The 27487-nt window shown below is 49.4% G+C and overlaps 1 protein-coding gene across 1 annotated transcript in view; it reads right to left on the minus strand.

Annotated features, from left to right (window-relative positions):
* Positions 1 to 27487, minus strand: part of AGO2 (argonaute RISC catalytic component 2) — an 80210-nt gene that overhangs the window by 15256 nt on the left and 37467 nt on the right. The window contains exons 3-14 of the mRNA XM_080938904.1: positions 22314 to 22434; positions 15971 to 16152; positions 14070 to 14206; positions 12728 to 12862; positions 12330 to 12417; positions 11095 to 11242; positions 10140 to 10259; positions 9889 to 10011; positions 9141 to 9274; positions 7047 to 7231; positions 5390 to 5549; positions 2390 to 2480 (exon numbers count right to left, since the gene is read on the minus strand). Of these exons, the coding sequence (XP_080795030.1) occupies positions 2390 to 2480; positions 5390 to 5549; positions 7047 to 7231; positions 9141 to 9274; positions 9889 to 10011; positions 10140 to 10259; positions 11095 to 11242; positions 12330 to 12417; positions 12728 to 12862; positions 14070 to 14206; positions 15971 to 16152; positions 22314 to 22434 (1624 nt within the window). The remainder of the gene's footprint in view (positions 1 to 2389; positions 2481 to 5389; positions 5550 to 7046; positions 7232 to 9140; positions 9275 to 9888; positions 10012 to 10139; positions 10260 to 11094; positions 11243 to 12329; positions 12418 to 12727; positions 12863 to 14069; positions 14207 to 15970; positions 16153 to 22313; positions 22435 to 27487) is intronic.

The following is a 27487-nucleotide window of genomic DNA, read 5'->3' on the forward strand; positions in this document are numbered from 1 at the left end:
CAGATTCGATCCCCACACCATTTGGCACTCCAGGCCGCCCCTAAGAACTCCGGCACAGTTCACTTTCCCGCCCCTGCTGCTACTGTCCCGGGTGGATACGGCCGCCCCGGCATGTTCTCACACAATTCCCCTTGGCGTGTCGTTGCCAGGCCTTACACACACACCCCAACTCCATGGCAGGCTTTATGTGTCCCCCAAGTACACCCTTTAGACTCTATTAAGTTGCCACATCAAAGATGCACCAAAACACTCTGATCCAATTGGCAAAATACAATTTTCCCACCTAGATAAATCAACTGATCTTGTACAATTCCATCCCTTATAAAGCATTCATAATAACCTTATTTATGAAGAGATGTACCGAGAGAAACATAAATATCCGCCGCCTCTATCTCCTCCAGCAATCTCCTCCCCCTCCCCAGACCCCACCCAATCAACGGCTCTCTGGCCTTTATTTTCATCTTTCTGTCTCTTATTCTGATCTATAATTTCCTGTGTCTTCATTTCTAGCAGGGCCGATAAAAGGATAAGCCATCTTTTAATATTTACCACAACAGGGTGCCTCTAGATTCAAGAGCAAACACTTCTTCAAAGTGCCAATGTGCACACCAGACTGAGATCCCTAGGAAGGCCACAGCCCCTTGAAGCAACTTGACTGTTCAAGGGCTCATCTAAGGAGCAACCAGAGAGCGAGAGTGCCATGATGCTGCCAGGGTTCTGAGGTTAAGGGGCCAAAAGTAAACTGGCCAGCCACAGCTAGGGCCAGCCCACTCCCAGGCTGGGGAAAGTACTTCCTGATACCTTAAAAGCACAAAGGGAAGGGCCCTGTGTTCCTGGGAAGCAGGTGACCAGCTACTTCCTTGAGAAGTTTACAGAACAGTGTCTCTAGGTCCTCCCAGATCCCTTGTTCAAGAAATATTTTAAGTTGACATAAGTAAAACTAAGTCAACATGAACAGAAACCCATCCTATTGACTGAGAATTGTGGGCACCAGGAATAAACCCAGGTTTCTGTTCTTTAGAATTTGCTAAGCCTGGCTCTGGGTCTTGGGTATCAGCTCATCTACATCTGGCATGAACGTAATCAAACAGCTGGGTAAGCTTATGAGGGATTTTGCTGATTGGATCATCAGAGGCGGGAAGACCTACCCAAAACCTGAGTCACACCTTTTACTTTTTGCCTGCATGTCGTGGGCAAGTTTGTCTATCATCCTGTTACTACGGGCAGATTCCAACTTAGACTGAAGACCAGCAACTCTCCACGAGTTCTCCTGGACTCCATGAACAACTACTTATTCTTCGCCTTTGTGTTTTAAGACTATGTCCTCTAAGCCAATCCAATAAATTGTGTGTATGTGTGTGACTAATACACTCGCCTAAGCCTCTGAAGCCTACAGAGAGGACTTGTACACCTGCAATGACCCAGAGAAAACAAAGCTAACAACTTTTAAGTGGAGCCCAAGATGGCAAAAGACCTGGACCAGACCCCAGCGCATTGGCTGTGCAGGTCCTTCCCCACGTTAGGGATCCTGTCTCTGGATACCTGAAAGCCATACCCAAGAACTATGCACAGCACACACGATGCACATGGGGTCTTGTCCTATATCACATCCCATACTCTACCCTTTAAGACACTATAAACAATGATGTTAAGTCTGGTCAGCGCCTACTGTATGCCAGGCACTGAGCTGACTGGAGCACACTTGAAAAAGCCCAGAAATATTAAGGTTGACTTAACTGAAGGAGAGACAGCAGAGAATGGTTGATGCTGAGGAAGGGGTGTGGGAGCCCACCCTAGCTGAGGCTGCACCCACCTCCAGGCTGCTGTGTACAGGGCCTTTTGGTCCCATTCCCCAAGTGAGCACTTGGACAATCAGTTGGAGAAAGTGATTGTGTAGGCAGGCATTTGTGAGGACACAATCCATGGTTCTCAACAAAACAGCAAGAGCTGTTGTTTCCTTTCATATGCTCAACCACCCTGGCTCCAGAGGCCTGTATGCTCTGACTAGAGGGGTGGTAAGAGGACAACCTCTGTACTTTAGAAGTCCATGCCCGGCCACTGTAACATGACAGAGCAGTCTTCTGAGAGGGAGTAGATGCTGAGTGGTTGGCCAAGGCTGCCCTGACAGATACAGAGAAACCAGAGGGAATGTTCCCATCAGACACTGACAACAGGGTAGACAGCAGCCCACACACCTATGACATCATCAGCATCACCCCATCACCTATTTGCCGTTAGATCATGATTAGACCAACCAAGCAGCTAAGTGACTTCCACGTCTTTCTCCTTCACACACTATTGCAAACAGACCACAGACACTTGAGGGACAAGGGTTCCACCAAGCAACATGATACCAGCAGAGATGCCAGAGGAAAGTGTGGACACTCACGGCAGCAATCGAAGGTTTCTTCCCATCCCCAGCTGGTGGGTGGGTGACATCAGCTCCCAGGAAGATGACAGGTTGCTGGAACACTGAAGGCCTACAAGAAAGTAGGTGTTTGAGGCCCAGGCTTTACACAATGCATAGATGTCTGATAACAGCAGCTTTTCCTATCCCTCTGTGGGAGGCAACCCTTGCTCAAACATGGGCATTTTTCAAGAGATCTTCCCAACTCTACCTCAGTGCCAGGATGACAGGCATGTACCACCAAGCCCATCTGGTTTATGCTGGGCTTGAACCCAGGACCTTATGTATGCCATGCATGGCCATCAATTCTGGCTGAGACCTTCAGGCTGAATGCTCACTATCTGAGTGGTAGTATGTGTGTTGTGGGAAGGGGTGACAGAGAAAATGATAGCTCTTCCTTCATTCAGTTTCCAGAAGAGGCACCAGGCTTGTCCTGACTCCTGCACTGTAGGGCCGGGCCTGTCATACACTGCACAACTAGGAGCAGCTACATCTTATTTCGATGGTGACTGCTCTTCTAGAAGTGCACAGAGGCTGGCGGCACACCTCCACATCCATTTGACACAAGCCAACTTACGGGTATGGTATGCTGCGTCGCCATCAGGAGGGTTACCCACCCTGTCTGCCTTCCTGAAATTTACTTCCCTTTCTTCCTTTGTTGTGAGACAGTGTCATGTATTTCAGACTGGCCTGGGACCTCTAGTCCTGCTGCCATGACCTCTCGAATGCTGGGGTCATAAGAGGATGCCCTCCACAAGGTGGCCAGAGACTATCCCAAAGAAACAAAAGACAAGCTGACACTATGGGCAAGAAGAGGTGGCCAGAAGGGCATCTTTGTCCCTAAGTGTATGGAGTCCAGACAATATTCTTTGTGTGAGTCCCTAAGTCATGAGCAACCATGATACCAGCTGAGTACCACATCTTTGTGAGGTGACTTCACATTTGTGTGAAGTGTGGGGCACTCAGAGGGGAATTTGTCCATTGCACATTGTGATCTCCCAATCAAAGTCAGGCACAGTGGACCCATGTCTCTCTCTCTCTCTCTCTCTCTCTCTCTCTCTCTCTCTCTCTCTCTCTCTCTCTCTCTCTCTCTGTGTGTGTGTGTGTGTGTGTGTGTGTGTGTGTGTGGTGTGTGTGTGTGTGTGTGGTGTATGTGTGTGTGTGTATGTGTGTGGTGTGTGTGGTGTGTGTGTGTGTGTGTGTGTGTGGTGTATGTGTGTGTGTGTGTGTGTGTGTGGTGTGTGTGTGTGTGTGTGTGTGTGTGTGTGGTATGTGTGTGTGTGTGGTGTGTGTGTGTGTGTGTGGTGTGTGTGTGTGTGTGTGTGTGTGTGTGGTGTATGTGTGTGTGTGTGTGTGTGTGTGTGTGTGTGTCCCCACAGCAGGATTTCTCCTCAGCACCCATTCAGGATATAACCATGTAAGAAAGAAAGTACTTCCTATGTGTTAAGCATGTGGACCTATGTTCCCTTTCCAAGGAGAAAAGGGAATGTGCTCCTTTAATCTCCACTGTGGTTGCCAAGCACCCTTGGGGGCCTGCACCCAGCCTCAGACTTAGGGCGCTACTTCTAGGACACAGGTAGTCTGTGGCACTGTGGTCCTGCTAACCACACCCGAGATGCCTGTGGCCCTTGGCCTCACTCTCTTCTGCTGAAAGTGACCCATACATCCTGATCACTGCCCTGCTGCCACCAGGCTACCAGGTACAGCCATGCAGCAGCTGTATTTCTACATGTGGGTGGATGTGACTCACTTGTCACAAGCAAGGCACACCTGCGCTCAGCTTCCTCTCCTCTGTAGCCCAGCAAAGCTTCCATGAGCCCAGCCTGTTGGTGCCTCTCAGGTTTCTCCTAACTCAATTCATGCTGCCATGGCAACGAGCTTCCCCTTTCAAGGTCCCCAGTGACGTCCCTATCACTGGGTCCAATGATTAGGCAACACAGTGCGGCTCATTGGCATTTTGTGATGCAAGACACATCTCCTTGGGTGCCACGACTCAAGTGCCTCCCCTCCTTGCTTTCTCTTTCTATTACTGGTGTCCCTGAACTTGTACCCTGGGCACAGGGCTCAGATCTTCTTGCCATTCACTCAAGGATGCTCATCCAGTCTCTGACACTGAACTTTCCCAGCTCAGTTCCCGGGGTTGAGCCACGCCTCCTTCAGGAGGGCCCTGACACCACCTAGACCGAAAGCACGAGGCAACTGCCCCCACCCCTCTAATCTCTGCAATGTAGTCCACTGTCCTTATCTTCAAACAAGCAGGGTTTCCTTACCCTGCTGTGGTGTAGACTGGCACAAGAGGCCTCCCAAGTCTGCTCACCTGAAGCCTCGGCCATTCCCTACAGTATAGGCCTGCCCTTACTCTCAGTTTCCACAGACGGTTTCCTCAAGCAAAGCTATTAGTGTGCTCACTGTCTTCTGCCTCCGTCACAGGGCCACTGTTCAAGGAGGGGCAAACATTAACTTGGGCCTTGTCCTCTAACACCCAGGGAAGCATATCCGCCTTGGGAGGCATCTGAGGAAGACATAATTCCACATCCCCATTCCTTAGCCCTAGGGCGCATGTTGGAAGCCAGCACTTGGCCTAAGTTCCTGGCCCAGGCATAGGACCCATCAACAGGAGTTCCTACAGGGAATTTTCAGCCCAAAGTGCTCTGATCCTAGCAGTAAGCTACCAGCCCTGGGTGAGCAGAGTGGGAACCACTGTCTACACTGCAGTAAAGCTCCAGGGACCAGCTGACAAGTCTGTGGAAGCCCATTTCCTGACCTGTCCTGAGGCCACTCACTCTTCAGTGGAGTTTGCTGGCCCTTGCACAGGGAGTACAGTCATAATTTCCCACCAGCCTTTAGCTATTAGGAAACCCGGCCCTAACAGTTACCCATCTCCAGTGCCCCTGGGACTGATGCCCGCATGAACTACCTGTGAGCACCTGTCCACTGACCATTTAAGCCAGCGGGTGTATGTACAGGGTGTGGCCACCTCACCTGCCCTGTGGTAGCAGGATGTTGTTGACGCCTCCCAGTTTGACGTTGATCTTTAGGCAGAGATTGGATAGGGTCTGTGGTGTGGTCCTCTGCACGTTCTTCATCTGGACACACTGTGTGGCCATGCCCAGCACTGTGTCTCCCACACGCTTGACTTCCGCTGTGGAGCAGAGGTGCACACGTCACAACTCCCAAATAGAAGCAGCTGTCTTCTGCCTCCTTTTGGCCTGCACTGGTGCACTGTTCAGCCACGGCAGCTGCATCAGGCGCCTGCAGGCAGCCTATGAAAGATGCTGGCAGATGGAGGGGCAGAGCTCCTGGCCGAATCCTGCTTTAGCACTGCCAGGCACCTGTGCCTGTCTCCCTCAGGATGGGAATCTGGAAGCACATCTCATACCAGCCATTTGTGATCCCGGGCCCAGGGTGGGGTGAGCAGAAGCCGGTTATAACGGAGGCCTCATCATTCCTCAGCAGAAATGACACCTCATGTTAAGCAAATGCCTGGGTAGCTAAAAATAAAACCACCGGCCTCCTCAAAACCCTTGGCAAACACAGAACATCAAAGTGCCGTGGGGATCCACACTCCTTGTCCCCAGATTCCTTCCTGAAGCAGCTGGTCATTGCTCTTAGGGCTATTCTAGAAACCTGGACTCCAGGGACAACCCTCATTGCATTCAAACATTGGTGCCATGAGAAGCCTTCTTTGAACTCGGAGGGGGAGAGCATGGCTGTCGTGGGCCTGTGGTTAGATACGACAGACCCCTAAATAGTAACAACCATCAAGAAGCCCAGTTGCTTTTGACTCCTGTACCACCAGATCGCACACCAACACCCTTTGGCTGAAAGCCTACGGGGCAGACAGCTCTCACCTTGCAGATCTGTCCATATAACCTCCCTGTTCCCCTGAAGGCCTCCCAAACAGAAGGCTGTACCTGATTTATTCCCTCTTCTCTCTACTGATGAATGAGCAGCTACCCTCTAACATACAGAAACCCGCCCTTGTCTGGGGTGGTGGCAGAGATCAGACATGCTGACTGAGGCCTCCTTAGGGAACACAGGCACATCAGGGGACTTTCCATCTGCCAACACCCATGCCACAGCATGAACATGAAACCAACCCTCAAGTCAAAGCAGGGACTGTAGCTGGCTGTTGCTACTTTGTATGTTCTTTGTCACATCTGTATTCACTGGCTTCACCCCCTACCACTAGATAGGAGAGAAAGAAGGACAGTGGGGACAGAGATCCCTGAATTCAATTTCTTTCCTTTTGTTTCTTCATTGACCATGACAACTAAAAAACTGCAACTAACCCCCTGAATGACCAACTACCGACACCATTTCTTGGGGTGTTGATGTCAACACAAAGGGGAACAGACATTTATTCTGTTAAAAAAGTTCCTACAATTCCAAACATTGTGTAGTTGCAGAAACTATCTGCAGCTATGGGCCACTGGGAACTGCTAGATACCTGGGACTGTGGCTCATTTAAGACGCCAGTGATGACGACGACAACCTAGAAAATGGACTAGAGTAACCCAACGTCCCTCTCCCCTTCTCAGGCTCAGGAATGGGCAAGAACCACTCCGTTCAGTCAACACAAAGGGGCACAAGCAACCCATAGCTATTGGGACCCCTCAATTCCGTGGCGGACACCTACCGTACACAGGAGTCTTGCCGGGCAGGATGACCACCACCAGTTGGAGACCAGCGTATGTGTTCTTCAGGTGTCGGAACATGGGTTCCACACTGTCTGCCCCCTGTGCATATTTACAGAAGCAGGGCTGGCCCTGGATAGGCATCCCAGCATCTCTGGAGATCTTCCTCAGTTGCTCCGTGAAGGACCTGAGGGGAAAGACCACTTTGCTAAGATGTACAATATATGGCAAGGAAGTCATATCAGCCAGGGGCTCTGAATATGGCTTAATAAAGTCAAGGGGTGGGGGGGTGGGGATTCTAAGTGCTTGCTTAGCACACCCAAGGTTTGATCCCCAACACTGGATATTGCAGGTATGGTAATGCATGCTTGTAACCTTAGCATTTGGGAGGGGCAGGAGGATCTACAGCTCAAGGTCATTTATAACTACATATTGAGTTTGAAGCTAGCCTCAGACAGATAAGATTCTATCTAAATAAAACAAAACAAAAAGGAAGCAAGCTTTTTATTTGCTTTTGGTAGCCCAGGCTGGCCTCAGACTCGGGATTCTACTGCCTCACCCTCTTGGGGGCTAGGGTTGGGGAGCAGGCACCACTTAATCTCAGATAAAGTCAGGCACCAAAGCTGTGTCATCCCATGAATGGGGTGAGTGTACCACACCCCCATGGAAGGCCAGGGATAACTGCTGGGGTAAAACAGCAGATATAAAGTGCACGCTTGCTGACTTTCTGTAGTGACACAGTATGGCTCCTTTGTGTCATGCAGGCCTACTAAGCAACTCTGTTAGGGCTCTGGTAAAATAAGGGACAACTTCAGCCGCCTTGTGAGTTTTCCCTGCTGCTCTGGTAGGTACAGCTTGGCCTTAAAGAGACACAGATCCAGAAGAAAACAGAACAGATGGCAACCAAGCAAAGCCAGTACTTGGACTGCCAACAGGACTCAGGTGGCTGAGAAGACTGGCTATGTTCTCAGAGTAAAAACATCCAACCAGCAGCCAAGGTGAGGACACTTAGCTCCAACCTAGTGGGTCCTCCCACATGCTGCATTTACAGAAGCCGGGCATATGCTCCTGCAGTCACACCACCAACAGGCGGGTGTGTCTGGGGACTGAGACCAAGCACAGAAGATGGGCAGGAGTTGGTCAGCATCAAGCCTCTGCTCTGGCTTCTGGCTCATTCTGTCAGAAGCACAGGTGAAAGCTGCCACCAGTGCAGGATGACAGACAGCCTCCACCCAGTGAACTCAGCCCTGCATAAGACAGCCTCACCAAAAAATAGCCTCTTGCTGGGATGGTCGGAGTGTAGCTATACTCTGCAGGCTTTGGGGTGCTCCCTTCCCTCCCCCAAGAGAGGTTAAAAAACAACAACAGCAACCAAATGTCTATTTCCCCTCTAACCTTGGACACAAGTACAGCCCTGTGAGCCCTTGGGCACACTCTTGTTGGCACTGGTCAAGCTTAGTTCATTGCCACTGGCCCAACACTCACAATGTTCTGGCTGAGGAGCAGGCCCCTCTGAAGCTCAGTTTCAGCCTGCCCTAAGCTACTGCAAAGGTGCCAAATCTCGATGGGTTCCCCGGAAGCTTTCCCTCGCATAGGAGAGCAGCCAGCACAGCCTGCCACGATCTGCCCTTGTCTGTTGCCTCTTCCCACCCCGTTCTTAGTTTCACTTCTCATTTAATTCACTGAAACTTCACAGTAGCAAGAGTACAATGGCTTCGTGGGAAAAGGGGGTACACACCTTTAATCACAACATTAGCAGAGGCAGGTAGATCTCTGTGAGTTCAAGGCCAGCCTAGGTCTACAACATAGTTGAGTTCTAGGGCAGCCAGGGCGGGCTACATAGAGAGACAGTGAAGTATGTTGTTTCTATAGTCTGAGTCCACTGACTCTGGGCCCACCTCTACTTCCATGGTGACTGATTTATTTTAAACTCATTGCTCAGGTGCTGTGTGTTCTCTCACACCTAATCTGGGCAGTCACCCCAGGTGAGGGTTCTCTATTAGAGAGAGGCTGCCAACTGCTGGCATTGGATCCCCAGTGACCCATCTGACCAACAGAGCCAAGGCCAGGCCCATGGAGGCCTCAAGCAGGCTTACTTGAGATGGACTTCTGTACACTGGCGCTGAGGGGCAAAGCAGGCGATGGCCCACACCTTGATCTCGATGCCCGTGTGGAACTGCTTGTTTCTCATGTCCCACACCCCCTGGACAGGAGTGGCAATCGCTTTGTTCTGCAAATACAAAGTAGTTCAGAGGGGAACAAATGAAAACACTCTTGCTGCTGTCCCCCCCAACAGTGACTCCTAAAGCACCAGATCACCATGGGTGTGTCATCTCCCTGTCTCTGGCATTCCTTAGCACTATAAGCAACCACACATGCAGAATGGTGGGTTCTGTTAGATGAGAAATGACAGGATGGTTGGACCAATGATGAGCCCTAGAAGGATGGGAGTGAGGAGTCAGATCGATGTGGTGAATAAAGGAGTGGAGGGGAAGGATGGAGGAGTGGAGCTGGATAAAGGTACCAAAGGATGGGTGAGTGGAGGAGGTTGAGTGTGGTCAGATAGATGGGAAGGCACAATGGGTAAGCGGAAGGATGGATAATGAGGCAGTCACATAGATGAATGGGAAAGCACAGATATGGGAGTAGAGTCAGACACCATCTCCATCTTTAAGAGAGAGAAGTTTGATGGGATAAGAAACTTAGAAACACTGAAAGCAATGTGCAAACTTTTACAAAAGACCCAGGAAGGTAGAGTCTTGGTCATGCATGGGCCAATGGGTGCAGTTTAACGCACGTGTATGCGAGTGCACACACACACACACCCCACCCGCCTGCACCTACCCTGCCCCCATAGAGGATGGAGGGTGGCTGCAGAACACGCCCAGTCACATCTGTCATCTCATCTTTCACCATGATTCCAAATTCACGAACATACGGGTCTGTATTGAAACTCGCACTTCTCATCTTGAGGAAGGAAAGAGAGAAAGGCAGGTCAGTGGAGGCCATATCAGCTCAAAGTACAGGCATGTGTGTTGGGGGTTGGTGTCCATGTGTACCCCCATCCTTAAGGAACCCAAGGACCCAGTGCTCACCAATTTGCTGATCTCCTCTTGACGATCGGGTGCAGACCTGGCAGTGGCTCTGATCATGGTTGAGGTCTGATTGTCTGTTAATTTTTTAATACATCTCTGTCCAGCAACTATGTTACAGACCTACAAAGAAGACAGATACAGGACAACACATGAACTATGTATGTGACTAGGGGTTGAGGGAAAGAGTTTTTAGAGGTTGGGCGCACAAGCCAGAGCCCTGCCTAGTGGAGGGGCCACTCCAAAGCCTACCACTCACAACAGAACCCAGCATGAAAGATGACAATCTACAGCTTTGGTGGCACTCTGCTGGGGTTGACCTGTGCACAGTAAGTGGCTTACATCTGTTGTACTGGCTAATTTTATGTCAATTTGACACAAGCTGTAATCATCTGAGGGGAGGGAACCTCAATTGAGAAAATGCCTCCATGAAATCAGGTTGTAGGCAAGCCTGTGGGGTATTTTCTCAGCTAGTGATTAATGGGGAGGGCCCAGCCCATCATGGGTGATGTCACCCGAGGCTGGTGGTACTGGGCTCCATAAGAAAGCACTCTGAACAAGCTTTCAGGATCAAGCCAGTAAGCAGCACCCCTCCACACCTTTGTATCAGCTCTACCTCAAGGTTTGTGTCCATTTTGGGTTCCTGCAATAACTTCCTACTCTTTCCTCCCTGAGTTGCTCTTGGTCCTTAAACAATAGAAAGCTTAAGGAAGGCATCCATTATACCCCAGGACCCGAGGCTGAGACACCTAGGACCTCTGAGTGGTGAAGGCCAGACAAGGGCACGCAATGAGGTCCTATCTAAGTAGCAGTGTGGTGGTGCTACTCAAGCTGCTCTTTCCTTCCATTTTAGGGGATACACAAAGGGGACACAATTCGTGGAGTAGCTGAGTCCCACAGCATCAGTAAGGCTGGGCTGGATTTGGGTTTCTCCTCAGGCAGTAGTGCAGAGACTTACCTCCAAGGGAAGGTAGGTATGTTTCTGCTCCTGTCCAACTTGTAAACATGGGAGGTGGGGGTAGCGCAGAACCAGCTTGTGCCTGTCCTTGAAGTACTGGGCCACTGTACACTCCACTGTCTGCCCACTCTCCTGCTGCAGTGGGAACCTGTGGGAAGAGGTGAGTCAGGAAAGAATTTTCCAGGCTTCCCAGATACTGAACCTTCCCAGGGCCAAACACCTGTGTTATGCGGGAAGCAAATGCTTCAAACATCTCCTGGGCTATTCAAGGCCCAATTCTCAGGCCGCCCACAGGTCTGTCTGCTCCTCCCAGACCTGCACAGAGCAGCAGAGTAGATACCCTAACTCTGGTAAGGTGGCATCCTCTGTTCTGCTGTGTGTGGGAATTTATACTTGTTTAAGATTTACTTACGTATTTTATGTACATGGGCGTTTTGTCTGCATGTATGTCTACACACAAGGTATGGGATCCCACAGGACCATAGCTATAGACAGTTGTGACCTGTGAGCAGCCAATCAATGTTCTTAGCCATTGAGCCATCCCCCACCTTCCACAGTTTTTCCCTAACTTATTTTGTGGGCCATGGTAGTACATGCCTTAAACTCCAGCACCCAGTAAGCAGAGCCATCTTTGGGAGTAGTTCCAGGCCATCCTAGTCTAAACAATAACTCCCTGACTTAAAAAACATAACAGAACAGGGGCTGGAGAGTTGGCCACTGCTTTAAGACACTGGCCGCCCTTGCAGAAGACCCAGGTTTGATTCCTGGCACCCATGCAGTGGCTCACAGCTGCCTGTTCCAGGGAACCTAATGCTCTCTTCTGAACTCCACAGGGACTAGGCATATACACAGTGAACGGACATACATACAGTCAAAACAATGATGCATTAAGAAATGAAGAATATAAATTTAAAAACAAAACAAAAAATCAACTTATTTTAAGTGTGTACACACTCGTGTGCAGGTGCCACGGGGCACTGCAGCTGCAGCCACAGGAGGCTATAAGCTGCCCATCATGGGTGCTGGGAACAAACTGTGTCCTGTTTGCTCTGCTATGCTCTTAATCACCGAGTCGTTTCCCCAGCCTGTGAGTTCACATCTTAGAGCAGAGTGTGAGTGAGCCACAGAGGCAGGCAGCTGTTTGCAGGACAGTCCAGGGACTTCCAGTGTCTGGGAAGCTGAGTGACTAGGGAGGGCCTGAGACTGAAAGGAGGCTGTCTGTTTGGCTGCCTTACGTTTGGTGACTGGCAGGCCGCCGGGTCACGTTGCAGACACGATACTTCCTCTTCATCTGACCACAGTGCGTTATCTCCACCTTTAGACCTGGTGACAGACAGCGGGTATCAGAACTACTCCTGTTAGGCCCTTTTAATCCAGAGAAGCCTTCTGCCAAGAAACTCAGCACATAGACCTGGGTGCCACTACCACCCTTCTTGGAGCCTAGTGTTTGTGGTCCAAACAGGACACCCAGCTCCTCCCACCTGTGTGGTTGGACTCATTAGAGTCATGGACCCTCTGTGCATGGGTCCAACTGACTCAGTCAGTGTGTCTTGTGGTCCACTCTTCCCACGGCCCACACCTGCCCCAGGAGTCGGTCCCACCCCCTAACCTGAGGTGCCAGGTGGGTCTTTACCTTTAATTTCTTTGGTAAACTTTACCCTTTGGGAATCTGTCAGAGGTTTTTGTTGTTCTTCAATACTTTTAAAATCCAACACTTCACAAACAAACTCGATCACTGGCTGTGCCTTGTAAAATGCTGTTGCCGATACTATGTGCAGGAAAAGGAAGAGACAAAGTTTAACGGAGGCATCTGGAGTAGTCCACATGACTAATTAGCAGCTGCTCAGGAGGCCCAGGATCTTTACTCCTTCTTTGGAGCGCCCCTTGATGCCTTGCGACGAGTAAACCAATGTCCACTATGGCCATGGCTCCACCGACCCCTGGAGTCTCCAGGCTTCCTCCAGCCAAAGGTCAGGGATTGGCTGAATCTGAAGAAGTGACTAGAAGAATTACAGGGGTATTGAACAAGTCTAGCATGATAGGCGGTGTCCAGGACCTTGGATAGTGTCAGGTTTTCTGGCCACCGTCAGCCAGAGGCATTTCTGAAGTGTCCCGTTCATGTAGTTCTTTTGCAATCACAGTGCATTTGACAGAGATGTGGCCTGCGTGGCCCTGCTGGGGTACTGTAAGAACTTATCTGCTTTGGCAGAGGGAAGAGGACTCAGCACAGAGCATGACCTATAGGCTCCTGAAGCATGAGGAACAGCAGTGGGGCTACAGTGTCCCCATCACTGAAAGCTAAACGGATTGTAGGGAGCTCCAATGGATCCACTGACGATGGCAGCCGATCCCTGGGGATGTGCCCTTAGGAGTGCACCTTGTCCCTGGCCCTTTTCTATCTCCTTGCTTCTTGCCACCATGAGATAAGCAGCTATGTTGTGTCATAGCCTCTCTGCCTTGGTGCTTGGCTTCAGAACGATAGCATGAGCTAACTGTGGACGAAGACCTCTGAACCTGAGTTAATCTTTACTGCTTTAAATGGTTTCTTCTAGGTACTTGTCACAGCAATGACAGGTCTAATATGCTCTAAGGTTGGAAGACCACTCACTGGGCAGTGGCCAGCCACTGGCACCTAATGGTGTCTTTTCCTTAGAACAAGCAGCAACATGAGTAACCAGGAAACATGGGGAGAGAATGAAGGGTGTGGCCCCAGCCCTGCACTTGGGGTGCTCGAAGTACAAAGGGTCTAGCAAAGGTAGCTCTCCAGGCTGGCTAAAGGGTCCCTGGGAGTGGAGCACTCCAAGACTTTGATACCCAGTTAGAGGAAACTACCTTGACACCAAAGGAACAGGCCAGTATCACATCAGAACTCTGCTAAAGATGGCTTCTCTGCTTGTTTCCAAATCTCCACCCACTTCAGTGGGGGCTGCATGGGCCCTATCCACCCTGCAGTGAAGCCCATGGGCTTCTCTTACCATCAATATTCAGCATCATTTTCCAAAGAGAAGGTCGGACAGACTGATGGAAGCCAAACCACACTTCTCTGCCCCCACCCAGAGGGTTGGAACAGCCTTCAGATGCAGTGAAGAAGGAACGGCCAACAGGGGTGTACCTGCAACAGATATAAGCCCTCTTCTAATCTGATGGAATCAGTAGGCATACCTACACTCAGAGACCACTGAGTTTTCTTCTGTAAAGTCATGCTCATTACATGGAGTTCTCGTCTGCATTCCCTGTGTAAACCGTAGCCTGTCAGACGTGTAAACACAGGAACCGTAGGGCACCTTCAAACTGAGTTCATCTGGGAGCAGGCTCTGCCTTCAGCTGGGGCCCATGGCCTTGCAGATTTAGCTGGTGTCTCCATTCTCCCCCATCCTTACTCTCATCGTACAGTGCACATAGCTGGGCACAGCCCTTCAAGCCTTCCTAGTCCGGGGCTGTGCTATGCGGGCAGAAGCAGCTAGACGCTAGTATGGGTAGAATCTAGAGCAGCTACCAGGCAGAGGCAGCCGGAGCAGCCCAGCTCCAAGCTGTGGGGCTACCATTTCTCTGTGTGGCTGTGGACCACCACGAAGCTCCCTGTTGTCCTAGCTTCTTTCAATGACAGGTAGCAAGGGCAGGAGGCTGTGGACAGCTCCCTGTCTCTGGAGGCTGAGCATAGTTGTGAGAAGGTCCATAAAACCCACAGGCCAGTTATGCCACAGATGACCTGAGCTACAGGCCACTCACTTGCTGCAGACACACACTCCACACAACCTCACCTACATCCTACAATATATAAGCTGTCTTACCACCAAAGGGTGGGATACAATGTTCAGCAGTGGTACATGAAATCACTTCCTGCCTGTGCTTGTTAATCCTGTCACATCTTGACAACCTCCTGATTGTAAAAGAGTGTAAACAATCAAAGGAATTCGGAAGGAAGAAACCATAGGAATTCCTGTCCTGCTGCTCATCTAGAAGTATAGACAATGCGGCCAGTGAGATGGTTCAGGGCGTAGGGGTGCTTGTAGCCAAGCCTAGTGACCTGAGCTCCATCCTCAGGATCCACATGGTGGAAAGAAGGAACTCAAATAGAGTAAATACTGGCTTGTTTTTAATCTATAGGCAAGATTTTGTTAATTGCCATTTTAGGTTATTACTGTACCTACCTGCCTCCCTCCCATCAACACTTCTTAGCAGTGAGAGGCAGGACAGGGGCCTGCTGAGAGGGACAGCTAGCTCTGGGACTTAGTCCCTTCTGTGCCTAATGTGTAAACACAGAGGCAAAGGAACACCCAGTTTTCTCCAGAGCAGGGAAGAGTCAGTTGTAGAACCTAAGCCTGCAGCTTTCTTTCTGCCTCTCGCTTCTGATCTTATAGGACCATTCTCACCATTCCCGAGGTCCTACTGTGCACTGAGATGTGGCTCCCTGGCCTTGGTCCCAAGTGCTAGTCAGTGAGCGCAATGCTCTGTCTGGCACCTGGGGAAATGACAAACCACTGAAATGATCTCACCCCTTGCTAGGTAGAGCAAAGAGAGATCCTCTGGTGAAACAGGCGATGCCTTTGGTGCTGGCCATTGTCATACACACTGCGGAAATGTCTTCCAAAATGGGCATTTAGTCAAGCATAGTGTGAGTGCCCGGTCTGCTGTCTGAGACCTGCTCCACAGAACTGTGTGAGTTCACAGCCAAAGAAGTGAACCTTCTACACTCACGCAAGGCTGCTGGTGACAGCTCTAACATTCTTGCCTTCTGTCGCAGACCATTTGCCCCACAAACTACATGTGTGACAATTACCATTGGCTCCTCTCTTCCTCGGTCAAGATTTCTATCTTTCTGTGAACACTCAGCTTCAGCCTGCAGTCTTTGTCCCCACCCACTTGATGCCCTTACCTCATGGATGGCAAGTGCCTCATGACAACGTCCAGGGCCTGGATCGTCTCGAAGGGGACGCTGGGCAGCCGCCCCGAAAGTGCATCGTGTAACGCCTGCAAGCTCACGCATGACACCCACTTGATGGATACCTTAAAGATTCGATCTTTGCCTTCTCCTGGCAGTGTGACCTCCAGTTCCACCTGCCAAACCAAGGCACAGAGATCATCAGCTCCGAAAAACCAGAAGAAATTAAACTTTTATTTTCTTGTGTGTTCAGGGTGCACGTGTGTAGAGGTCTATGGTAGGTGTCTTCCTCAGCTGCTTCCCACTTTGCAGTTTCTCTCTTTGAACCTGCGGCTTGCTGATTAGGCTAAGCTGATCAGCCAGTGAGCCCAAGGGATCTGCACCTGGTGCTGGGAACAGAACTCTGGTCCGTATTCTTTTGGGACAAGCTCTTTACCCAAATGATCCACTTTCCCAGACTCAATTTTTTTTTTTTTTTACTTTTAATAAATGTGTACTCACACAGCTGTATGAGGTCAGTGACCAGCATACTGGACACTAATGACACCCTCAAACATGCCCACTCTTCTCCCTTAACACATGTTCAACCTACCCAGGTCTTCATGTCCACAGCTGAATCACCACCTCCTACAACAGTGTATCATGACTGTGGCCTACAACCAACCACTCAGGGGATGCTCAAAGTGGCTTTGTTATTTGTTGTTGACAAGCCTCTGGGTCTGAAATACTTTATCCTCATGTACCCAAAACTCGCAGCAAGGAGATGGGTTCACCTCATCCCGTTACCATAGGCCTAAGCTGGCAAACAGCCAATGCCACTACCCACAGGCCAACAACCCAGGGATGGCTGGGACATCACATGGTACCAATCTAGGTAGGGAAGATGGTGAGGGGCTACAGACTCAGCCTCTGAGGACACTGACACGGAGCCATGCAGCTCTTGTTCGGACACCTTTGCAAGAAGGAATCAAATTGAGAGCAAATATATGTATATTTTTGGAACAGCACACCACTAAGAGACAAAGGGAGGAGAAAGCCACACTGACACAAAGAAGCAGTGTCCAGGGGAAGTTGTCAACACACAGAAGCAGCTGTGTCTTCAAGGTTTCCCTGTCCTCAGCTGCTGGGCCATCTACCCCCATCCCCACAGAAGAGTGACGGCACCAGCAGCTGTCTGGCGTCACAACCACTATGCTGGCCAGAGGGACAGCTGCAGGGCTTAGTGCCATGCATCCTTTTCAGACAGGGACACGCAGGTCACGCCCTGTTTCAATGCTGTAATGGCTGCTGTGACTTTGCAGGGCAGTCCTCGGGGAAAACAAGTCACTGCCTGTGCTGAATACGTTTTGCTGCTTTTTGTTGTCGACTTGGCACAGCCAGAGCCACCTGGGTGAAGAGGGAACCTCGACTGAAGAATTTCCTTCATCAGATTGGCTTGTGAGCATCTTCTTTACTAATGACTGATGTAGGAGGGCCCAGCCCACTTTGCGAGGAGCTTCTCTCGGGCATGTGGTTCTGAGCTATACAAAAAAGCAAGCTGAGAAAGTCAGTGGTCCGTGCTCTTTCCGGTCCCTCCTTTAGTCTCTCCTGGGTTCCTCGCTTGTCCTCACTCAGTAATGCACTGCATCCTTTTAGTCAAATACCCCGCCCCTGACGCCCCAAATTGCTTTTATCCTAGCAACAGAAATTACATTAAGAACAAAAATTGGTATCAGAAGTGGGATGTTGCTGTGACAGACCTGACCACGTTGCTCTTTTGGAAGGCCATTGACGCATTTGGAACTTGGATTGGAAGTGCTCAGGCCTAATGAGCTACTGTTATGGGAGCTTGCAAACAAGGCTGTTAAGAGTAGTACGGACAACGGAAGCCTGGCGTGTGAAGTTTCAGGGGGAAACAAGACTATCAGAGCCATTAGTATGATGTGTCTAAACTGACAGTGAGCTGATGAAACCTTTGTGCTTTATTAGGGCAACTGACGCTGGTCAGCTGGGGTTGAGGAACCAGCTGCAATTAGTAAGAGACCAGCATCATTGAGATGAAATATTATTTGAATATTTCCTTAGGGTGGGCACACAAAAGCAGTGGTCCAGAGGGGGCCAAGGCTGCATATCTCAAGCTGGAAGCCAAACATGGTAATGTGTAGATCTTCCACATGATACTGGTTTTAATGGCATGAAAGCAGCAGGGTTGAAGGAGGCTCAACAAGGTAAGGCCAGAGTCCTAAAGAGAGGTCAAGAGGCCAATGGTAAGGTATAACCTCATCTGCAGTGGTGACCTCATCATATTGGAGATGTCAGAACCAGGGAATGACCCATCAAAGGTACAAACAAGTTTAGTGTGCGATCAGCTTGAACCTATGAAACCAATTATGTGTGTTCCACGTGTGATCCAGAAGTGGCCCTTACCAAGTCCTTTAGAGTCCAGAAGATCTTGAGTAAGTCCCAGACACTGGACAATGAACGCTCTCTCCCTCCCCTCCCTCTTTCTATTTTTTTCAAGAGCCAAGACAGACTCTCACTATGTAACTATGGCTAGAACTCACAGAAATTCGCCTGCCTCCTTTTCCTTAAGTTTGGTTCCTCTTCTTCAGAGTAAGAAAATATTTAATTTGCTTTTATTTTTACAATAATCCAGGTAAGCAACTTTGGACATTTTATAAACTTTGAACTTCTGTCTGGTTTTAGGTTTTTTTGGGCCAGAGTCTCATTATGCAGTTCTGGGTGTCCTGGAACTTGTTCTGTAGACCAGCTGGCCTTGAACTCTGCTGCCTCTGCCTCCTAAATGCTCGGATTAAAGGCATACATACACCACAGCTCAAGACTTTGAACTTTTAAACTGTTTTTAAATTCCTGGTAGGACTTTCAAAGTTACATTTTTAAGTCATGATATTTATGACATATTTCTGATAAAGTAGGTATGGTTTAATAGTGATGTATTTATGTGTCACCTTGGATTGGGATATAGAACTCTCAGCTCCTTCTCCAGCACCATGTCTGTCTGCACACTGCTTCGTTCCCTACCATAATAATAATGCGCTAAACTCTGAAACTGTGAGCAGCCCCAATTAAGTGTTTACCTTCATCAAAGTTGCCCTGGTCAGAGTGTCTCCTCAGAGCAATAAAACCCTAACTAAACCATCAGGACATGTGAGCTAAGTAAACTTTCTCCCTCCAAATCATGGTGTTCTCTTTCTTGGTCAACTAGAACACACCTGTATCAGAACTGGTGCATTTGTGAAGTGTGTTAGGGGCCCAGAAGCACCCTGGCAGGTGACAAGGCAGAGACAGAAGCCTAGCAACATGTCTCAGGTACAAACACCACAGGGACCCCCTAGAGAGGCCCATGGCTGCCTCCTGAGCCTCCCCTCCCAGAACCAGCTGGCTACTAGACTGCTTGAAGCTACCATGAGCTGGACCTCAGCTAGAACTACCATCTAGGAAGGGGATATATTCCACTCTCCCTGACCCAGGAGGCAGCAGCTCAGAAGCTGTAACCTTCTGACAGCTGACAAAAGAAGATGTGGCTAGACACAGCCAAACACAGCCAAGGATAATATATCTGGCATGGTTTTGGTGAAAAGAGGTGGAGGGTGTGTCAGCCCCAAATTTAGAGCAACCGGCACCTAACTTCCCAGCTCTGTCCCATCCCCAAGTGAAGCCGTGGGCTTGGCAGACACAAGCACTCTTAACCCCAAGGAGCTGCTTTCTTTCCACAGGGGCTGGCAGTGAGGTGGACACCTATAGAGAGCATGCACTGAGTTCTGGAGGAGTGCTCCTCAGGGAGGTGATGTCCACACAGGCATGTACCCATATCGGGTTTCACAGTCCCCGTCCACTGAGCACTAGGTAGACAGCAGAGCTCAGGGACTCCAGGGGAGTCCTTTGTCACTATAGAGGACAGAAAAACCAAAGACAAAGCTTTGCTGGTAGTGTAAGGAACACTTTTTGACTGGCTCAGAGGGGGGAACCCCATGCTAGCTTGTCAGCTGAAAACACTGACACAGGTGACTAGGATTAATTTACAAGGGACTAATGGCATCTCCAAATGCTGTGTGTGGGCTAGCACTGGGAATTTCCTGTGCCCATTATACCTGACCGGGGCTCACATGTCTTGGGCAGTAGACTGGAGTTCCTCAAACCTTGCTGTTTACACCGCAGTGTGGGCACATGAAGCTCCCAGACCCAGGATGAAAGCCCACACTACAGCTAAGACCTGAGATGTGCCACACAGGAGAGGTGGGGCTGTCTGTCTGGGCTGTTCCACTCTGCACTAGAAAGGTAACTGGGTTAGCAGGGTGAGGTGGCTTGTGTCAGGTCCCCAGTACCAGGAAAGGCATACATGTTGCATCTGTTTTCATTCCAGTGTGGGCTGTTCGCTCATGATTGTGTATCTGCATCTGAGCATCAGAAACGCCCTGCTTCAAGACGTTTCTCTTCATGCCCCTCCCAGTGTCTAATTATAAATTTGTACCAACAAAACTGTGAATAAATTCCTTATGCTTTTCTTTCTTATAGAGCTTTAAATAAAAACAAATGTGTAAATTAAACATAAGACCTTAAGATCAATAAATCTCCAATCCACCGTATGTTAATTCGCCAGGGAGAGCCTGCTCAGTTCATTCACACCCAGTCCTGGGATTCCCTCCAACTCAGAACCCTACGCCCATTATCTGTTCCTGGAGTGGCAGCGACAACCCACATGCCACTGGGGGTGGGGGGTTGGGAGATGAGAGCCTGAGACACAGAGCTGTGTAGTCACTGGCCCTCTGCCCTGTGTTCCTGTCAGCACGGTGACCCGGAGCAGAGCCACCAGGTGCTACGGCTGCCTGGCTCCACTGGGAATAGACGGGCTCAAAGGAGCCAAGACACTCGGTCACTTAGCAACACATCGTTTTCAGGCCTGCAGGAAATGTGCCGTCCCTTCATTCTCAGACTGTCAGAGTCTGGACAGAGCTTCATTATTTTTTAAATAAAGCCACGATAAGGCTAAAAATAATAAGGGAAGATAACTATTTTCTATGGTCACCACACCAGGTTGACTCATCTTCCTCCTCCTCCTCCTCCTCCTCACTGTGGAGGAGGCTGCTGCAGCACATCCGCTTTATTATATTGTCATCACACTCTCTCTCTCTCACACACACACACTCATACACACACACTCCTCTCTCTCTCTCTCTCTCTCTCTCTCACACACACACATTCACACACTCCTCTCTCTCTCTCTCACACACTCATACACACTCCTCTCTCTCTCTCTCTCTCTCTCACACACACATTCACACACTCCTTTCTCTCTCTCTCACACACACACTCCTCTCTCTCACATACACACACACTCATACACACTCCTCTCTCTCTCTCTCTCTCTCTCACACACACACACACACACTCCTCTCTCTCTCTCTCTCTCTCTCTCACACACACACACACTCCTCTCTCTCTCTCTCACACACACACACTCCTCTCTCTCTCTCTCTCACACACACTCACACACTCCTCTCTCTCTCACACACACACTCATACACACACACTCCTCTCTCTCTCTCACACACACACTCACACACTCCTCTCTCTCTCACACACACACACTCACACACTCCTCTCTCTCTCTCTCTCTCTCTCTCTCTCTCTCTCTCACACACACACACACCCTCTCTCTCTCACTCACACACACACACACACACTCCTCTCTCTCTCACTCACACACACACTCACACACTCCTCTCTCTCTCTCTCTCACACACACACACCCTCTCTCTCACACACACACACTCACACACTTCTCTCTCTCTCACACACACTCCTCTCTCTCTCTCTCACACACACACACACACACATTCCTCTCTCTCACACACACACACACAACACACACACTCACTCTCACACACACATACACCCCCCCTCTCTCTCACACACACACACCCTCTCTCTCACACACACACATACTCTCTTTCACACACACACACACACACCCTCTCTCTGTCACACCCACCCACACCCCCTCTCACACCCACACACACTACTCTCTCTCTCTCATTGCCATCAACACACACAGACATACCAACTCTCTCTCTCACACACACACATACCCTCTCTCTCTCCCACCCTCACCCCCCACCCCCCCATACACAGTGTGTGGTGGTCTGTGGGTTGCACTTGGGAGTGTTTTGTATTTGAGCAGCCTCCCTGGAAACCTCAGCACACCCCATACGAGGCCCACACAGTAGCCACCATGCCTCCCAGATGAAGCGATCTTCCACGTCAGAGAAATAAGCAACCTTGAAACATGTCTGAATCTCACCCGATAGTTAGACTAGGTCCAAGCACACGTCCTCACCTTGTCCCTGCCGATTGGAAGGGGCATAGCCGTGTACAGATTCTTCCTTCCATCAAACACTGGCTTCCGGTCCCCGAAGATCTGGGTTTTAAAGTGCTGGACCATGTGCTCCACTATTTCCCTAAAACAGACAGGAGAATTCAGCAAAATGTCAGTGAAGGTGAAGCTGGCATCTGCCTGATACAAACTAGCTTTGAAGGCCCTTTAAGGAGACCAAAGTTCTGCCTGTCATGTGACTTTCCACCCTCTTCTGTGAGGGGACAGGAAAGAAAAAAAAAAAAAAAAAAAAATCAGCCTAGAACCTGAAGTGGGCTCATTTCATTGTCCTGGTCACACAGATGTGGGAGGATGTTCTAATCAGTTACATGGGGCAGACAGTGGATGCTACCATAATGTCCGAGTGCCCAGGTACACTGAAGGGTAACCATTGGAATTTATGTCTTAAAGTTATAGATTGGACACCCATACGTCTTCGGTGAGGCTGTGTGTCCCTAGTAGTCCACAGACCCCATTTTTCAGTCACAGGCGTGGTGTATAACCATCACCAACGTCTTTCAGAATGAAACCCCTCACCCACCTTTCCCCAAGGCAAGCAGAAGGTAGTTGCAGAGACATCTAGGAGGAAGCCCTGCTGTTTAGGCAGGCCACAGGCTGGTCCCAGGCTCCTGACCTCCCCAAGCTGTTGAAAGTGAGCCCTCGGGATCACCTGTGCACTCTGTGCTCGAGAGCAGATGCTCAACACATGGGCGGCAGCAAACCGCCCGGTCTCAACCTCTCAAGAGCCTACAGGTCATAGCACTGTCGCCATTTTAGATGCAGGGACACTGAAGCACAAAGCCACAAAGAGCAAGGGGCAGTGTGGGAGACAGGAGCTCTGTTCTGCATCCTACTTCCTGGCCCCTGCAGTAAGTGGCATGCGCTTGTAACTTTCACTACGGTTTCGTAAGTTTCTTAATTTCTAATTATGTAGGTTTTATGTTGCTGCATTCTCTTTGTGACACTACGAGTCTCTCAGACTGCCTCCCACCCCAGCCTCTCCAGTACACTATGAACAATCCAAGCTTTTACACAGGCACACTAAATATTTTTAAATTGCTCTTCTGTTTTGTTTTGTTGAAAAAGGATTGTCTTCCTTTTAATGACATGTACTGTGTGGGTGTGTACATGCAAGTTCAGGGCCCGTGGAGGGCAGAAGGTCCCCTGGAACTGGAGTTACTGGTGGTTCTGAGCTACTTCTTGTGGATGCCGGGAGATCTACCAACCTCCTGCCTCAGCCTCCAAGGCTCGATATTTTGTAACTGATATCTGTGGCCTGATATGTATCTTAGGCAATATGACCTTATTGCTATATACAATGGAACCACATTGCCTATAAATGTAGATAACATCAACCTATAACAACAGCCGGGTAAGCCAACAATTAAATTCCCTGTCTCTCTGAAGGTTGGCATCCTGTATCTATGCTTTTGAAATAATCAAAACTACAACCCCAGGCCAGGGGGGGCATGTAATACTCTTACTTTTACACACACACCAGACTGCATTCTCAAACCAGTAAAGCAGACTATACCATTCGAGAGGCTCAAGTCAGGGCCAGGAGGAAAGGGGCATGGACTCACCATGGTGTCATAGTGCTAACGGTGACATATCTCTGGCCATCAGAGACTCCATGTTGGGCTCATCCTGGCTTTCACACAGACTGCTGTGTGTGGAACAATGGGGGAGAGGACAAAGACGGGGTGGGGGGGCAGCAAGGCATAGTTATGCCTGGAGCGTGGGGCACTCAGCTGCCCTCTGCTGAGCCCATTTGCCAAGCTGTACTGCTGGGCTCTTCTCCACTAGCGCTGGAAGTGGAGATCCGAGGGGGACACAGCATCACCATGCAAGCACAATGAAACACTGGCTGCTTCCGGAGGGAGGTCCCACAATCAGGCACAACACTATTTGAACACACTTTGACCATCGCAGTCGAATCTGGACCCATTTAAGCCCCCCCCCCCCCCACACGCAATTAACAGTGAAACGAGGAACATTAAAGCTTTGCATACTGAACCAGTCAAGAGCTCTCACGATAATTTGCAAGCCTAGTGGGCTGGCCCTTGCTTCAGTCTGCAGCACCCAGCCCCCTCAGTTGCTGGGAGACTGAACTGACGCAGTTTCTAACCATGGCAACCTCAGCTTCTTACAGTGACGCCCGACGGGAAAAGAGCACAGAGTCCGAAAAGCACCACGTGACCGTTGCCAGCCTGAGTCAGGCCTCCTTTCAGAAAGGGTTTCCTGTATGCTGTGGATGGCACAAGAGACTGACAGGAGCCACAAAGCCCAGGTGACAAGACAGCCTCTGCCCACCCTCTTCCTAGCTTGGAGGGTGTATGCTACCACACGGAGGGAGACCAACAGGTTTCTGACCCGAGAAGCTAGCAAGCAAATGGACACACCCACTTACCAATCTTCACTGAGACAAATAAAAGACCCATAAAGACCCTCAGCACTGACTAGTTCAACCCAGCCAGGCCTGCAGCTTCTGTGTGGAAATGTACTTGCTACAGAAACATATTCATTACAAGGGACTGCACCTAATGTTCAACATGTTCCAGGCACACTGCTCAGCAGGTCAGATAATCGAGTCCTAAGTCACTCACTCCCCTCCAGCAGCTGTCACAGGAGAGAATGCACCAGCAAGGGGCACTTTCTTCACCAGGTTCCAACACCCCTGGGGACATCAGTCTGTGATTCAGTTTAAGGCTCTCCTTCAATGCACTTAGCTTTAGTCTTAACTGCTTGCCTTAAAATAAATGTACAGAGAAAATGGAAGGCAGCTGTTTGTGGAGTAGGGTTACTGGGGGTGGGACAGTCTGAGTGTCACATTCCCAGTGGTTCTAGAGCAGTTGCAAAGCCACAGCCCAGGAGAGGACAGAGCCCAAAACTGCAGAGGTGGAGAATCTAGTTGCCAAAAAAGATGGCAACTGGATAGATTCCCTCAACAGACTGCATATGCCACCCCCTAGGTGAGCCAAGATTACAGTGTGTGGGTGTGTGATTCAGCCACAACGGCGGTGTACAGACTAAGGGAGAGCCTGTGTCATGACAACTTGTACAGAGAGGGACTGTCTATATAGCACAGTCCTGAGTTGATCTCTGCTGGAGAAACAAAGACCCTGGGAGTTCACAGGCTGGCCAGCCTAGTATAATCTATAAGCTTCAGGTCCATGTGACAGACCCTGACACAGAATCAAAGGCAACAAATGACACAGAAAGTGGACCCCTGGCTTCCACACAGAGTATTTTGCTTCTTAGCTCATAAATTATCCGTAGCACATGTAGAGCAGCAATTCTGAAGAAAGGGGAGAAAGAGGCTTCAAGAAACCAAGGCCAGTATTGCCCCACACATTTTGATAAGCCAAGAAACATAAATCCCAAAAGATTTACACATGGGCACATTGTAGTCATATAATAAATATTAAAAACAAGAATATTAATATTGAAGAGTTAGCCTGGAACACCCAGTTCATTTCCCAGCACTCATGTGGCAGTTTACAACTGACTATTAACTCCAGTCCCAGGGGACACAATCCCCCACACTTCTGGCCTCTGCTGGTTCTATGCATACTGGCGGTACACAGACACACAGATCAAATATGCATGCACATAAATAAAATTAACTCAAAACATTATGAAAAACAAAAAAATTACATGCGAACCATTGATACCAGCAGTTTTTGTTTGTTTGTTTGTTTGTTTTCCTTTGTGTATATGTTTGAAAGAAAGTCACTATGTAACCCTGGCTGGTCTGGAACTTGCTATGTAGACTGGTCTGGCCTTCAACTTAGAGAAGTGTCCAGATGCTGATGTTAAAGGTATATACTACCCAGCTTGACCTCAGAAACAAAGGATGTTCAACTGCTGGGACCCACGATGGCAGGAGAGAACCAACTCTTCTAGGTTGTTCTTGGATGTTCTCCAGGATGTGTGTCTGTCTCCCTCACAGATAGACACACATGATAAAGAAATGTAATAAGAACTTTAAATTTCAAAGCTGGGTTGGTGAAATAGCCTAGTGGGTTAAGTTGCTTACCACTCAATGGCCTGAGCTTAAACCCCGAGAGCCACATAAAGATCCAACTCTACAGAGCCGAGGCCTCCTCGTGCTGGGAGGACATGTGTAAGCCCCACACTTCCCTATAAGTCACACAGTAAGTAAGAATTATCAAATGTAAAGGGAGATGCCTCCTAATGGTTAGTTTGTCATTGAAAGCATGGTGTGATGGTGCGTGCCTTTAGCCCCAGCACTCAGGGGCAAGTAGATCTGAGAGTTCCAGGCCAGCCTGGTCAATAGAGAGCTTGAGGCCAGTCAGGGCTGCATAGCAAAATCTGCCTCAAAAGCAACAACAACAAAAAGACACAACAGTCAGAGCCAGGGAAATGGCTCAGAGGGTAGGGTGTTTGCTGCAGTTTCTAACACCTGAGTTCTATCCCTGGGACCCACACAGTGAAGGAATTTCTACAAGTTAACCTCTGAGCATGTGCACACGTGTGTGTGTGTGTGTGTGTGTGTGTGTGTGTGTGTGTGTGTACCCGTGCACACAATGCACATGCATACAAAAGGACAATAAATAATATTTGTATTATCCCCATATTATATTTGTACAGGGAAAAAAGACTGTCAAGAATTGCAGTAAAACTACCAACCACCTCCACCCGAGACCAGAGCACACACCTGTCCCCACCACAAGGCATGTTTCTCAAGACAGATTCACAGCTGCGCCCCGTGCCTCTACCCCAGCACACTTTAATGGAAATCAAGCTTGCATATCACAAGCGAGACCAAACTCAAGAAAATCTTATGTGCAAAGATGTTGTGTAAAAAAGAGACTGAGGGGCTGAAGAGATGGCTCAGTGGCTAAGGACCCTCACTGTTCTTTCAGAAGTCCTGAGTTCAATTCCCAGCAACCACATCCATCTGTAATGGATCTGATGCCCTCTTCTGGTGTGTCAGATGGCAGCTAAAGTGTACTCATATACATCAAACAATATAAAAAATTTTTAAAAAGAGACTGGGCAGAGGAAAGAACAGAGATCAGAAAAACAGAAAGAAAAAAATCAGCAAAGCATGTTTGCTCTGGGCAGGCGAACAAACTGCACCCCTTAGCAAAGCTGGTTGGAGAAAAACAAAT

This window comes from Micromys minutus (assembly GCF_963924665.1).
Source record: "Micromys minutus genome assembly, chromosome: 27".
NCBI classification, from domain to species: domain Eukaryota; kingdom Metazoa; phylum Chordata; class Mammalia; order Rodentia; family Muridae; genus Micromys; species Micromys minutus.